General features: G+C 34.2%; 2 protein-coding genes across 3 annotated transcripts; one reads left to right on the top strand and one right to left on the bottom strand.

The window, feature by feature from the left end:
- Positions 1-578: 578 nt before the first annotated feature.
- Positions 579-5,086, top strand: LOC108908633 (serine/arginine-rich splicing factor 7-like). Of its 2 annotated transcripts, none has more exons than XM_018712728.1 (5): positions 579-705; positions 987-1,112; positions 1,169-1,384; positions 1,442-1,612; positions 3,600-5,086. In XM_018712728.1, exons 1-5 carry the CDS (start codon positions 695-697, stop codon positions 3,754-3,756), a joined length of 681 nt encoding a protein of 226 aa, XP_018568244.1. In that variant the 5' UTR covers positions 579-694; the 3' UTR covers positions 3,757-5,086. The 2 variants fall into 2 exon arrangements, with proteins under 2 accessions (XP_018568244.1, XP_018568245.1); XM_018712729.1 differs by having other exon boundaries at positions 3,434-3,697.
- Positions 5,087-6,460: 1,374 nt separating this feature from the next.
- Positions 6,461-14,970, bottom strand: LOC108908613 (coiled-coil domain-containing protein 85C-like). The gene is made up of 3 exons (XM_018712696.1): positions 13,626-14,970; positions 7,679-7,995; positions 6,461-6,624 (listed from the first exon to the last, which is right to left on the bottom strand). The coding sequence occupies exons 1-3, from the start codon at positions 14,575-14,577 to the stop codon at positions 6,577-6,579; spliced, it is 1,317 nt and encodes a 438-aa protein (XP_018568212.1). The 5' UTR covers positions 14,578-14,970; the 3' UTR covers positions 6,461-6,576.
- Between the last annotated feature and the right edge of the window lie 286 nt (positions 14,971-15,256).

Genomic DNA, 15,256 nt, shown 5'->3' with positions numbered 1-15,256 from the left:
ACAACAAAGCTATAAATTGCTATCAGTCCATACATTATCTCATGAAAATTTGATAATCGGCAAAACATTAACAAAAACGATTAACTGGAATGTGTAGCCACAAACTAGAATCAAATCTGAGCAGCAATCTAATAAAAATGCTGTTAATTTGTGTCAGAGCAGATGATCTGATCTTGTTTATTTATTTAACAATTGTCTATGAATCATAAAATTCACAGATTTATTGAGGTTCCGAGATTAGAATCTCAACTTTGTTAGAGGCTGTTCGCAAGTATCTTACTGATGATCTAGCTTTATTGCATCTNTTTTGTTTATTTATTTAACAATTTGCTATGGATCATAAAATTCACAGATTGATTGAGGTTCCAAGATTAGAATCTCAACTTTGTTAGAGGCTGTTCGCAAGTATCTTACTGATGATCTAGCTTTATTGCATGTTAATTCTATCAACTATCAGAACCTGATTTAAAAAAGTTGCTCTTATTCGGGCAATAGAACTGAACAAACCTATTCGTTTCCCAAAGAACGCTACTTTGAACTTATGTGTTGGTACCACTGTTGTTCTAACTGCGCCATCTTCTAAAATTTGCCAGCGTCATCAGAATCAGCCACTATTTTATGCGCCGGAATCGTTGGATTCAGTGAAATTTTCATTAGCTCGTTATTTAAAGGCTGGTTGAATCTGTAGCAGCAAATGGTCGAAAAGTAAGTACTATAAATAATTATACCGCTCGTTAATTCTGTCCTTAACATTTTACTTCCGATAAATGGTTTAATCAATAAATTGGATTTGGGAAACCTTGCCGATTATTTTTTATAATTGGATAAATGGGTTTATAAATGCATGTGTGCCGACTCGACGATTTTGTTGATGCAAAGTTGAGCAATACTGAATATCAGAGGTTCTTATATGAAATAACTTGTGTTAAAGCATCGATTTTTTAAACAATTGCACGTTGTTTATGGATCTTTTAATCCTCTAACAGAAAAATGCGAGACAACGACAAAGAATCCCCATTCTCGGATATTAAAAGGAGTAGAAGCAGAAGTGCTTCGAATAGTAGTGCGGAAGACAGGAAAAGTAGGAGCCGCAGCAGATCAAGTTTGTCTAGGTAAGCATTCCCACTTACTAGTAAATTGCAGAACTTTAAATATATTTAATATCTAGGTCACGTTCGAGAAGCCGTAGTAGTGAAGTTGATGGGTACAGATTACACATTGCTGACATTGGAGACGATGTCAGGAGATCAGATTTAGAGAAGGTGTTTTCGCCTTACGGTTCACTTAAGGAAGTGTGGATGACGAATAGTACCCCTTGCTTTGGCTTCGCTGTTTTTAAAGATAAGAAAGCAGCTGCTTCTGCCTTAAAAGGCACTGATGGAGTGTAAGGGGTATAGGGCGTTCGTTGCAGGAATATTTCATGATTGTTTTTACATTTTAGTGAAATAAATGGCTCTAGAATCCGGGTAACTTATGCTAGGCCCCGAACCAGAGGTTCCGGAAGACGTTTCTACAACACTAATATGAGATGTTACCAGTGTGGGTACTCGGGACATTTCTATAGAGATTGCCCGGAAATCAACGGAGGCGGCGAGAAAAGGGACAGAGACCGGTAAAATTTCTTTCTTTTCTAATGTATTTTTTTTTTAGTTTTTTTATCTATTAAGGTAAGAAAACGCACGAAGTAATTTACTGACGTTTTCCAAGTTTAAACAGCGATTTAAAAAATGAAACTTTATACTCTTGTAAAGAACTTAAAATTCACCGTTGAAATGTTTCCGGGTCGGTAATATGATAATTTAAATCGATGAGGCATTGTTTCGATTTGAAATATGATGAATATTTTATTTGAAAGAACGATTGTCATAAAATGTGTATTATGCTCGTGCAAACACTATGGAAGTTTCGTATAAGTTAAAAACTTTTCAAGTATTGCAAATCCCGATGGTACATATAACGGTTTTTTTATCTAATCAGGTAGTTTAGGAACAATACGAGCAGTTGACTTTTCAGCTTAACGAGGTTCTCATAATGTAGTAATTTTATCAATTAATGTAACGACAGGAAATACGAATGGACGCACTTACCTGAATATCCGGAAGAACTTGCACGGTTCTCTCTTGGCAAAGTGAGCAAAAATGGGTTGTTCTGCGCCATATTCTTTACGCTGTTTATGATTTTTCACTTATCACTATCACTTATCTGTTATTATTTAATTAGATGTATTAAAAACCGATTATCAAGAAATACTCGATGATTCTGTAATTTTTACTCGATCTTGATTGTTTTTGATTTATACCAAGTCGACTAGCGTTGATAATAACGTACACAAATAAGTACTTAGTATAATGTTTTTAGAAAACTCCAGTGTTATTTAACAAGATATCCATGTATGTGTAAACATACGTTTCGGTGATAAAAGGTCACCAGAAATGTTGTTTACCAGCAAGTACAATACTGTTTTTATTATTTGATAACTGGTTGTTAGGATTCAAACCATTCTGTTTTTATCTTTGAAATTTGTTGTGTCATGTCCTTCACATCCAATTTTATCAATTATTTGCCGTACACGGCGTTTTTTATCTAGTAAAACAATACTCCTGTAATTATACTTTTTGTTTACTGCTACACTTTTGCTTAATATACTGTTTAGTCATTTCCTGCAGGAAGCGGGTACCAAGCATTAAAGTGCTCGTTGTGCCTATTAAAATTGTTTAAATAAAATTAATTACCTAATTAATGCAACTGAAGCACTCAAACTTTAACAATTCTGTTTTCTAAATATTTTATGTTAAAAAAATTCACATAATTCTATAGAAAATTTTTTCTGGTTAGAATTCGATTGTCATATCTCATCAGGTGGATTATTATTGCATAGTACACCTAAACTAGGTCAATATCAGAGGTAATTAACACTGGAATTTACAAATTACTCACTTTTAAAAAATAATTAACAGTTTTTATTAAATCTACGACATTTTCCATAATTCAAACTTATTTTACCTGATAAATTGATAACAATATTGGTAGAGGACTTTGAGGCGATAAAACTGATTGTAACTTTTTTTAATCTAAAAATTGGTAACTTTAAATTTTAATAATAAATTGTAACACGCAAAAAGTGCTGCAATGTATGAAATTGCAAAATTTTGGAGCTGATTTTTGTTACGAATCCGTAAACATAAAACAGGTTCCTAAGTATTGCGTATACCGACACCAGAACAGGCGTGGCACTTTACGATAAAAGAATAACGGAAACGATGAACGAAAGTGCTGAAATTCATTGCGTAAATCGCGATCTGTTTCAACTTGGTAAACGGGATAGAAAAAAAGTTAATTTGCCACGACGAGTTTATAGATGTGTTGATAATACGAAGTGCTTCATAAGTTTATTTTCCGTTTATTACCTAATTGTTGTTTTGTGATTTGTCAGGCACATGGTTGTTTATTTATATGGTTTGGTTAAACAGTATTATATGGATTTGTATGATGGTGGTTGACCCCATATGAATCGTTGACTTGGCGTGGACATTAATAGCTTATAGCGGAAAAAAATTGTTGGTTGAATTATGGGTTGATTGTTGGGTACATATTTTTAGTTACGGTCGGTCTAGAGGCCACAGGGATAGAGACAGAGAGTACTACCGCGAAAGGGAGCACGGCGGGAGGAGGTCGTACAGGTCCAACCGCAACAACCGCTACGAAGAGTACCGCCCCAGGCGTAGCGGCAGCGACAGGAGGAGGCACCGTTACTGATCCGTTGGGATCGGGATGTAACGGAAATCTGTACAGGCAATTTTTCCCATGTGTATTACTTAGTTTTTTAGGTGCCTGATGAATATTTTTATTGGTAGTAGTGACAGCATAATGTTCTTAATTTTATCCGATTGCAGCTGTTTGTATATTTCTCAAAATTTTTTGTATTTGTAATAATGGTACAAAACTGCATGCGTACGATACCACCGCACACAATTTTAGGTGGGGCGTCTTTAATATATACAGCGTGAACCAAGAATGATTTTTTACATCTAGCAGCCTTCTAGATATATTTGAACTGGCTATGATTTTTGTTTGTGAGCAGTTTTTCAGAAAATTGGCAATGTAGCTTTAACGAGCACTCAGTATCTCATATTTCATCAATTTATTGTGCTGACTAATCGTTTCAATTTCAATTCATACTTAAAGTTCTCAATTTATTTAGGGTCTGTTTCGGATTAAAGATCTAGGAGGCGTTGGAAATGCCTGAATGTGATGACAGTAATATGTTAAAGGGTATTTGCCAGTAACCGTCGCATGTCGATTATAAAGTAACTCTTAAAATTTCATTATTTACCAGGTTCCACAGGGAGTGAAAGCGATTGGTTAATTTTATTAGGAATAGGATAGGCATTCCCTATACCCCCTAGATTTTTAAATTAATTAAGACAATTCATCGTAACTCATTTTTTTGCAAACAATGTCATTTCCATCCTCCAGAATTTCTTATTTTTTTTATTTTTATTGCACGGGTAACGTTTGTAAGTTAAACGTTCGACTCCACTTCAATTTGTGTGTCGTGTATTTAGATTAAGAACATGCGAAATTTAAGGGTTTTTTTTTTATTTACTACTATACCTTGATCTGAAAGTACAAATAAAATGTTACATACAATTCTTTAGTGCTGTACAAGATGTAAGGGTTTAAAAGGGGGTGTGTTCATTATTTTCTCTAATCTAAACGTCTGAATTTGCCAGTAAATAAACTAAGTTTGTAGGATTTTTCTTGTTTACGGCAAAAAAACTGCCCTAAAGCGAAAAAAAAGTAATGCTCAACGACGTGTGGCATACAATTTTTTTAATTAAGGATATTATGTAAAACGGTGTAGTTCGATTGGAACAAAAGTCTCCAGTCTTGTTACACGGTTATATTACCGCAGAAAAGTTTGTATTAGTTAGTCGATTCAACTCGCCGTATTTAGATAGAGAATTTGCCGTTCCTTTTGTATGACTAGGTATGTTTACCTAATGTTTAATATTTTTACTGTGTGTCACTTTGGTGTCGTTTTTCAGAATCAAGACCAAATAAATTTTTAGATTTAAAGGTGTTACGAGGTGTTTTTTTTATTTCCCGAACGTCCCCCGAAATAAATTTGATTAAAATGTCGATACAAATAAACTGGAAATTAATGAACTCAAAACAAATTTACAAGTTACTAAAATGTCAAGAAAAAAAAAATTATTGCATTATATTTTGAATTACCTTATTTTGCCCGAAAATATAAAATCGTCAATATGAAATTTCATATTCCTCAATTTGGACCATTTCCTCCCTAGAACTAGGGAAAAGTTCCTAAATCTGGCATCACTGTATTGGGTTATAAATAAAGTTAGTGTTAGTCAATCAACAAATATACCGAAAATTTGCTTCGTATATCCTTTTATAAAATACCAAATTATTTATAAAAAGGTAGGTAAAAGTTTTTGTGTGTCCAAGCATATGCAAAAATGAGGTTATGTAAACATGATCTCGCTAAAAATGAGGTTAGGTAAACATTTCAATATAAAGATTCGGTTATATCCTTTATTTTAAAAATTAGGTAATCCTTGAATTTTCAAATTAAAAAAAAAAATTTCTGCACGTGCAGAAGTGAGGTTATGAAAATTATGTGATTCATACAAATTTCAATATAATGAAGTATTTCAAAATTTCTTCAAATGTTCTTAAATACTGAAGTATTTACAAGTTACTGAAATGTCTCAAAAAACGGATTAATGCATTGATTTATTAAATTTTGAATTTCCTTATTTTGCCCGAAAATACAAAATCCATACATATAAAATTTCCTATTCCCCAAATCTGGACCATTTCCTCCCTAGAACTAGGGAAAAGTCCCTAAATCTGGCATCACTGTATTGGGTTTTAAATGAGGTTAGGTTAATAGATCAACAAATATATTGAAAGTTTGCTTCATATATACTTTTATAAAATACAAAAATATTTATAAAGAGGCAAGTAGGAGTTTGCGTGTATATGCAAAAACATATGCAAAAGTGAGGTTTTGTAGACAGACCTCACTAAAATGAGGTTAGGGAAACATTTCAATAAAGATTCGGTTATATCCTTTATTTTAAGAATTAGGTAATAATATAATAATGCTTGAATTTTGAAATTAAAAAAAAAACGATAATTTTCTGCATGTGCAGGAGTGAGGTTATGAAAATTATGTGATTAATACAAATTTCAATATATTTAATTAATAAAGTATTTCGAAATTTCTTCAAATATTCTTTCAAATACTGAAGTATTTACAAAAGAATTGAAATCAAAATACCAATTTCATTGTTGAATTAAGGTAAATAAGGAAAGGAATCAAACACGTAATTCAAGTTTTTCCGTATTTTATTACATATAAAACTTTATCTGTACAAATATAACAAAATATATCCTAACTCTAAAAAATAAGAAATAAATAGTCGAGGAAAACAATAATACTTTTTAATAGGGAAAATATATATACATATTAGTATAACTAAGATTTTCTTATTGGCAAGAAAATTGTACATTTAGAAGGAGAGGTGCTGGTTTGTTAGGGGAACACTATCGTCTAGTAGGCGATGGACCTTCTTCTAATTTTCTCCATACCACCTGGAACGACAAAAATTTTAACTGGAAGAATTTTTCATACATTAAAAGATGGCTATGACGTCAATATTGACAAAATCGAGTAAGTATACCAATATGACGACTAAGATTTACACCACAATTTAGTTTGAAAAGACTAGACTAGACTGCCCAAAAATTGAACTCACGACAGTCCTCAATTTATCTATAATTTTTATGAAAAAAATGCTGAAATTTACTATAACTATAAAATTTTGCAATAAATTAAAACAAAGTAAAAGTAAACCATAAAAGAAATAATTTCGATGAATACCGTTTACCAATAGTCGCAATTGTCGGTGTTTATCATAAAAGTAAAAAAACTGACGCTTGCCTACAAATTTTGACGTTTGTATAACGATCGACGCCCTCAGATCGCATTTATCATATCATAATATCAGAAAGAAAGAAAAAGATCCAATATCATCTACATCTTTCTCATATCGGTAAGTCGCTGACTGCGCCACTTTTTTTTAGAATCAAACGAAAGAGTGCTTTGAGGTTTTGAAATATTATATCGGTAAGTCGTTGATTGTTTTTTTTTTTGAGGTCTGTATAAAGCCCATGAGTTCAACAAAATTCCTTTTTTGGAGTGCCCTTAGATCTGGCGGCTTCGAATGTGCTGCCCTCTGGCCTAACTTTCCCTAAAATTGCAATGTCAGCATCTACTAATATGATTATTAGATTTTAAATTCTTTGAATTCGATCTACAACTGCAATGGCCATTATTTCAAAAATGATATCTAATTAAAATACTTTTTATACTACTTAGCCATGTATTTATTTATTTGAATTTTGACCTAATCATAATTATTCTGAAGGCTGATTGGTGAATTAGTCACCTGACAATCAATACTTGTTTGTTAAAAGTTATTTAATTTTTTTTCATGCATGTTATAAGAACACTTGAAGTACATATTAAAAGGATTTACATTTTATACAATAAAAATGATTCGTTTGAGTATTCCGCTGTTTTCAAGACAATAATTTCCGACACTGGGAAGAAGAGACTATTGTGCTATTGTTGTTAAAAACTTACATTACACATCTCGCGAACGAGCGCCTTCTCTCCATCATCCATGTCCTGGGAGGTCGTGTCCGACATGTTCTCTCCTCGTTCGGGCATGCGGCCCTCTCTCTCCAACTGTTCTCGAACTTCGAGAACCTGGAGGGCCCGCACGACGGCTTCCGGACGGCCGCTCAGCGCGCCCACCACGCCGTTGTCCTGGGGGACTGCGATGGACGGGTCGCCCGTACTGGAGGCGATCTGATTGATTTTGTGGGTGAGCGAGCGCTTGTCGTCTTCCAGCTGCTTGACGCGCTGCTCCAGGTTCCGCACGTACTGCATTATTTGGTCTGTAAAAACAAGTTGGCAAATATTTTTGTTTGTTATAGCATCGTTTTTATAGTAAATATAATTTTAACGTAAGAGAGGCAGCCAACCTTAGATTGATGGACCGAAAATAGTATTTTCGAGTCATTTGAATTTATGGGTTATTTTCTACAAGAAAAGTCTGAAAAGCCGTTGCTGTTTTCACACCCATACTTTAAACAGTTCCCTTTCAAATTGATTTAGACCAGAATCAGATAAAACGAATTAGGAACCTGTGTTATGGTAATGGGGTAGAGGTGACCGGCCATAAGTTCAACGGTCCCAAAGCTATGCTATTTATAAAATACGAACAGTTATTTTTTATCAGAAATTCTACTTTGATGTGATACAGAGCTTAATGGGGCAATGATGTTTTATAAAGTACTACTGACTTAATTATGCTGGAAGATTAGCAAATCCGCTAAGTTATTCGTAAGATGAATTTGGATTCGACATTTTATTTTCAACGCGCTGTTTTGCAAAACCAACAGAACAGTGAAACAAGATGGAACGTCAAAATTATAATTCGAACCATGACACTACTTATTATTGCAACTTCATAAAAATTGCACACATATTTAACATTTCTGTAAAAATAAGATACTTACAACTTTCCCATAAATTATCTACATATTAACACACTTCTCTAACATAACGTCAAATTCCAAAATAGGTATTTAGAGAAAATAACAAATGGTTAAGACTGGAAAGTCTGTTTTTGCAATATACCTAGACTTTCTCTTTCTTTTTTTGCGAGATGAGTTATCTTCAACAACATCTGCAGTATATCTCTTCAATTTGAAACTTAATAAATATTTTTTTTACTCGCAGAATGGAATGTTTTTAATTTGTAATACAATCCTCCAGTTTTTATATTTTAGTATTCTGAAATTTGAAAAAAAAAATTATTATTAGACAGTTCAGTTGGCAAATTTAAGTGTTTTTTTCACTTTTTTTTTTACTGTACACGAAAATCTAGACGACCTGTCGGAAAATTAGTCATTTTACGTTGTAGGCAATTAAATTACCTACAATTTAAGGTATCTACAGTCAAATTTCACCAATTTGTTAACTGTAAAATAAAGGTTGAACGTGGAAAAATCAGTTTTTCGAAAATTGCGCATTATTATTGCAAAAATCGATGGATGTTGATGAAATTTATGGAAGAGACGGTCAATCCAAAGATCAACATGTGTGCCAAAAACCGATTCGATTGACTGTGAAATTGTTGCTCCAGGTATTTGTTAATTAATTTCATTCGTTTTTTTGCAACTAGTTATTTAATTACTAAACGTTAACTTTAGACGTTAACATCGTAGATATTGATTCTAATTGATTCAAAGAAACGTATCGAAAAAGAAAAATTTCAAAAAGTTGAAATTAAGTAGCCCTTAGCCCTTTTACCACACAGAGTCAGGCAAAAGCCGCTCGGGAATTCGCTCTTTTCGCATTAAATAGAGCTTCCTTACAGCAATTTTAAAAAACGAGAAATCATCTACGCCTCTTTGTTCTCAATATAGCTTTATTTTTATAACGTTAATTGTTAATCAACTATTGGACGTATCAGACCGAGATTTTAGAGACAATTAAAGAAAGGGTTAAACTTTTATTTTCAGAAAGTTTTATCATGTAACAAACGCGCTAGTAGCAGTAAAAGTTGACGTTAATGAACATCATACACGCGGGAGAAGGAGCAACAGGCCCGCGCATGCGCGTGAACGTCGCTCTCGTCGCGCGCGATGTTTCTGACTTGAACGTTTCAAATTCGGTTAGGTCGTCTATATTTTCGTGAACAGTAAAAAAATTGGAAAAACACGTCTACTAATAATTTTTTTAAGTTTTCAAATTTTATGTGCTAATTCGACTGAATTATATCTTGTGTTAACGATTCTTAAAAAGCTAATAAAATTTGATTACTGCGCGCCGGAATTGGCTCTTTGTTTGACGGACGTACCATTTAATATTCCCATAACACGAGTACATACATTTATTATACCAGCACTATACCATTTAAATTCCCACCGAACAATGGACGGGGAGTGGCCAACGAGAGTGAGGAACTGAATAAAAACAACATTAATTCGCATTGTCTCTACATATCCACTTCGAATCATCGTAATCAAGATAATAAGCAGCTATTAAAACAATACCTAATCACACTTTGCATATTTTAATATGTTAAACCGACCGAAGACCGTTCCTAGGTGTTGCAGGATACATGCAAAAGGTAATCGTAAGAGATTTCTAAATAATTACTATTTCCCATCACATATTCTCACCATTAACATTTCATTTCGAATGGTTATTCTCACGTGAAAGTGTTTCCATCAGCAGTCAGTCACTTTCATCTTTAACCTTATCGTGGATTTTAAACAATAATTTTCTTCTGCCGGCGAATAACAGTTTTCTAACGACGTACCATTGCGCAAAAAAACAAGTTCAAGATATTTATAGTTCATTTACTCTTCGAGTGCATATTTACGCTTCAGTGGACGACGATTTCAATATCACGAACGACATGGAGGAATGGAAGGCCGGGATTTGATTGAGGAAATACTTTAGACCGTAGAATCGAATTATTGGAATCTTTCGTGGTTGGAATTACGTGGATATAAAGCTAGAACATGCCTTTAAAAGTAGAAAAATATAGTTCTGCTACGTTCGTTTTTTATTTCGTTGTATTTGTTGCGAGGCTGAATTCGCTTACAGGAATTTATTTTCAATGGGCATACTAGATTTATTTTATTTTATTATTTATAAGTCGAAAATCTATTTAGTAAGTATCCACAAGCTGTTAACATTACAAATAAGTGAATGCCCTATAAAAATGTAGACGACTTAATACATTATTGCACTTAAAAAAGGACAATTTCATTTCCGGTGTTACTTAACCTAAGAACTGTAAATAATTATTATAACAGTGACTACCGTTAAAACTGGTGTTTGTTTGAAATGTGCAATGTAAATTCACAGTTCTAGTTTGATGAAAAATAGTTGTATTGACACGTTCACAAATTCTTACACGTAATTATGTGCATGTGTTTTACTATACATGCTCGACAAAATGAATTTAACTGTTCATCTACGTATTAATATAATTATTATAGTTAACGCTATTATAACGTTATGGTTCATACAAAACCAATCTAACGCACATATCAAATTTCACGTAAATAAAAAGACACATGTTTCGAGAAAGTGAAGGTAGAATACAATGTGTTAGTAACTTTAATTGATAGAGGCTATTAAATAAAGCTAAATTCTTTGGCTAGCGAGTGCTGAACGTAGCGTCGATTGAAAATTAATGTTCAAAAATCCATTTCGTAAAAATATATCAGTTGTTAGTGGTTCGTTATTGGTATTCACATTTCACTGAATTAATTAAGAAAAGGACATATTGTTTGCGCCAACTGAATACACAAACGCAAAAAGTGAAAATCCTTGGATTAAAAAATGTTTGAATTCATGCGTACTTTCACAAAGTGACAATCTATGACCCAGAATTATGTGAAACCAATGTAAAAACTATAAAAAGTAATCAATGTGAATAAATTTTGTAAACGATGTGTCATTAATTCAAATGAAAACATTTCCAATAGTTCGAACAACTATGTTGGTAGTGTTTACGTGTGAGTTATCGCTATGTTAACAACTAAGCAACTATTTAAAAAATGGTAGCTAATTATTTTTTAATTAACACTCGGAAGAATAATTTAAAACTGTTTACTTTGTTGTTTTTCACAGCTGAATCGGTGCAAAATGCGCTACAAACATAATTTCTTAAATACTGCTTTGAACGAGTAGAATTCTTAACAATTCTGACCTTTTTTAATAGCGGGTTAATATTAAAAATGCCTAATGCTTAATATTCTTGTCGCTGATGACGAGATATTGTCCACACACAAGCACCCATACACATTTTAAATGATTTTAGTAATATGTAGAGAAGAATTTATTAAAAAATTAATGAGCGCAATGGACATTTACAAACAAAATTTAAATAGAAGTTATAGCATTTACTTACGACTTAGGTACGACATTCCTACATTATTAGTCAGGTTGCAACTTTGCAGTTAAAATTATTTAGATATTGAGACGATGTAAATACAGCCATATCGTAGTAAAATATTTTTTCGTGTTCTGAGTGACCTTAGCATTAACGTATCTTTAGGATATTTAATGAACTAATTTCAATTTTAATCATGTCTAATATATTATTCGTACCTTTATTATACGATACATCCAAGGCTAGAGGATGTCGCAAGTCAACTATTAAATATTTGCGTAAATTTTTCTAAATATCTGTCTAATTTTCTAGTAGTGCTAATTATAAAATCGAAAAGGAGGATTTGGAAAGGTCAATCCTATTACAAATATTCTAAAACGCAGTACAAGAACGCTCGTGAGATGTTTTCATTAATTTTGTTGATGATAAGAAATCAACTCATATTTCTTTATTATTTTTTTCTCTTCTGTCAAGATATATGTCCACTACATTGGCTGAGACCTTTAGAAACGAACAGAACCTGTTTAAACCTTTGGAATGAGCTTATATCTCATGTCCCATATAAATCCATATTGTGTCAGTAGGTATCCACAAAGCACGTTTTGTGGTAGATTTCCAATTATTGTTGAAGATTGATCATTTATATGAAAGGCGAGTTAGTAATTGTTTAAGACAAACAAATTTTATTACCACCGGTAATAAGGCTACTCTCTAGTCATAAATATTTGTTTGCATTTCCTCATTGCGTGAGACAGCCGTGGCATACTTTCAGCGACATTTAAAAAAAAGATGGAGAAAAAACTAATAATATTAATTTTAATTGCAACATAGGAAAAGACAAAAAAGCACATGCAGATATCAATACTGAATGCTGCAATTGATGCACTACAACACTTTTGCACGTACTAGTACGAGTTAATAGCGGAGTTCCACAAGGGTCTGTTTTAGGTCCCTTTGTTTTCAGGATTTATACCCCTCTGTTTGAGAGTATAAATCTTTTTGTTTGACGGAGAATTTGCTAGGGGAGCAAGAGTAATTAAAAATAATTAAATTTTCTGACTTGTATATAAATTATTGTCACACAGTCTACCACCTATTTTGAAAAAAAAAAATTCTTTTGAATTATTCAAAAGCGGAGTAATATTTACGTGTGTAGGCTCCAACAGATTTCTCCTAAAATTGAAGAAATTGTTGGTTGAAAATTTCACGTCAAATTCTCCACAGCTGTTGTTTGTCTCACAAAATTTTAATTTTTAAAATGCCAGACTATCTTTATGAAAAAATCCGATACAGAATTGTGAGGTCAACTGATAAAATACATTATTCGGTTTGTTTCAGTGCTACTTCATGGAACAAATAAAAAAATTAATAATATTTACGTTAATTGTTTATCATATTGTCATCTTTTATGTAATGGGTACAAATTTGCCTTTATTTTAGTTGAGTATATACATTTTTAATACCAAAATACCTGTTAGATTTAATTACAAAAAATGTTTTGTAAAAGTAAAACCTGATCAATTGCTGTGCCTCTTTGTAATATTTTATTTTATTTTCATAAATTTAATTTAATGATTGTCCCTTTGATAATATTACAGAGGTACTTACCATTAAAGGTACTCCTTTGTCGGGCCAAATTTTCATGCAGCAGCCTCTCCCTACTGGCCGACCTCCTCGGCGCGCCGTTTCCGGAGTTAAACTCCTGGGGGACAGCTGGTTCGTCAGCGTTTGTACTTGAACTGGAACCATCCCCATCGTCTCTTAAATTCCCAGCCGGTGCACTACCACAAGTTGGACACAAAGAGTTTCCACCGCGCTCTTCATCCAAATACAAACACAACTCCTTCAACTCCAAGTTGTCCTTTATAAGCTCCTGCTGCTTGTTGTCCAACTCCCTAAGTTTGGTTTGGTACGCCGAGACTTCCTGCCGCATGACGCTGGCGGTGTACCTGCCGAAACGTTGCCATTCCCTGGCTAGTTTCCTACCCTTCTGCCTGTCGTCGTCAAGGAAGCAGCATAAGTCCCTCAGCTCCTGGTTGTCGTCTGCGAGGTGTTGATTGGCTTCTTTTAGAGAGCGTAGTTCTAAAAGTATGTTTTGTATCTGCCTGTTTTGGTCTATGATCCTTGGGTCTTCGGGTTTTCGCACGAATTTCAGCATTTCCGGTCGGAGGAATTCTTCTTCGTACCTTATTGGTTGTCTGTGTTGCGGTATCCTTAAATCTGGATGGATCTGAGGAATCCCTGGCTCATCTAAAGGCCTAGGTCGAGAGTTATCCTGGTGTACTTGTACCTGGGTGGTCCTGCCGTCTTCCAAAGTTCTTTGTTGTGGAGGGTACTGGGGGTAATGGTACGGCTTACCTTGTGGATTGGGGTAGTACTTCGCTTGGTCCGCGGGGTAGATCACCTTGACGTTTTCCGGGATCTTCGAGGGATACTTGGCATCTTTCGGTGGGTGCTTCAATATGCCCTGCCCGTTGGGTATGGGGGGCGGTTGGTACCTGGGGGGTACCGTACCCTGTTCCACAGCTGCCTTGCCAGCGAATGACTTTTTATTTGACATTTTTAGCCCAGCTAGTGACTCCTAGGACCTCATGTCGTCGCAATGACCTCTCGCCACCGACTAACAATAAGTTAAATCTTGAACACACTCTCGATGGGTTTTAATAATATGTGGGTCATGTAAGTGGCCCACAGCGATCACATACTGAATTTCACCGTGTACTAATGAGATGCAGACAATGCTGGGCTAGTTGGGCACACGCGGGTGTATTTTCGAGTACGGATGCGACCGTTTGTGCGCGAAACCTGCGAAAAACACAGAAACGATACTGAAATCCGCCGCCGTAGCGTGAGTTGAGTAACTAACATGGCTGAAACAGCACTGCTTTGGCTTTAGAACGTCATCAGCAGGTAAGCTCTGGTGGTGGTGGAAGGTCGGTACGCATAAGCGGTGCTGTTGAATGCCTGGGGTTCGTGTGTATACTACTAGCCGTACGCTGTATACAGTGCGTCATCTTTCAAAAATGCAAATTGTTGGGTACGACCCATTCTTTAATCTAGCTGCCCGTTGCGGATGCTGTGACAATTATGAATTATGGCTAGGCTTACTTTACGCAAAGGTAGAACCGCGAGAACTACCTGTTCAAATGTTTCTATTAAAAGAATTATGTGTGGGTTTATACTGTTTTCCTTAAAATACATATACAGCTAAAATTTGATTTAAAAAAATTATCTTAGGT

This window comes from Anoplophora glabripennis, unplaced genomic scaffold (genome assembly GCF_000390285.2).
Source record: "Anoplophora glabripennis isolate ALB-LARVAE unplaced genomic scaffold, Agla_2.0 scaffold248, whole genome shotgun sequence".
NCBI lineage: Eukaryota > Metazoa > Arthropoda > Insecta > Coleoptera > Cerambycidae > Anoplophora > Anoplophora glabripennis.
Note: the sequence above shows the minus strand (reverse complement) of the source record. Positions and strands in the feature narration are given on the sequence as shown.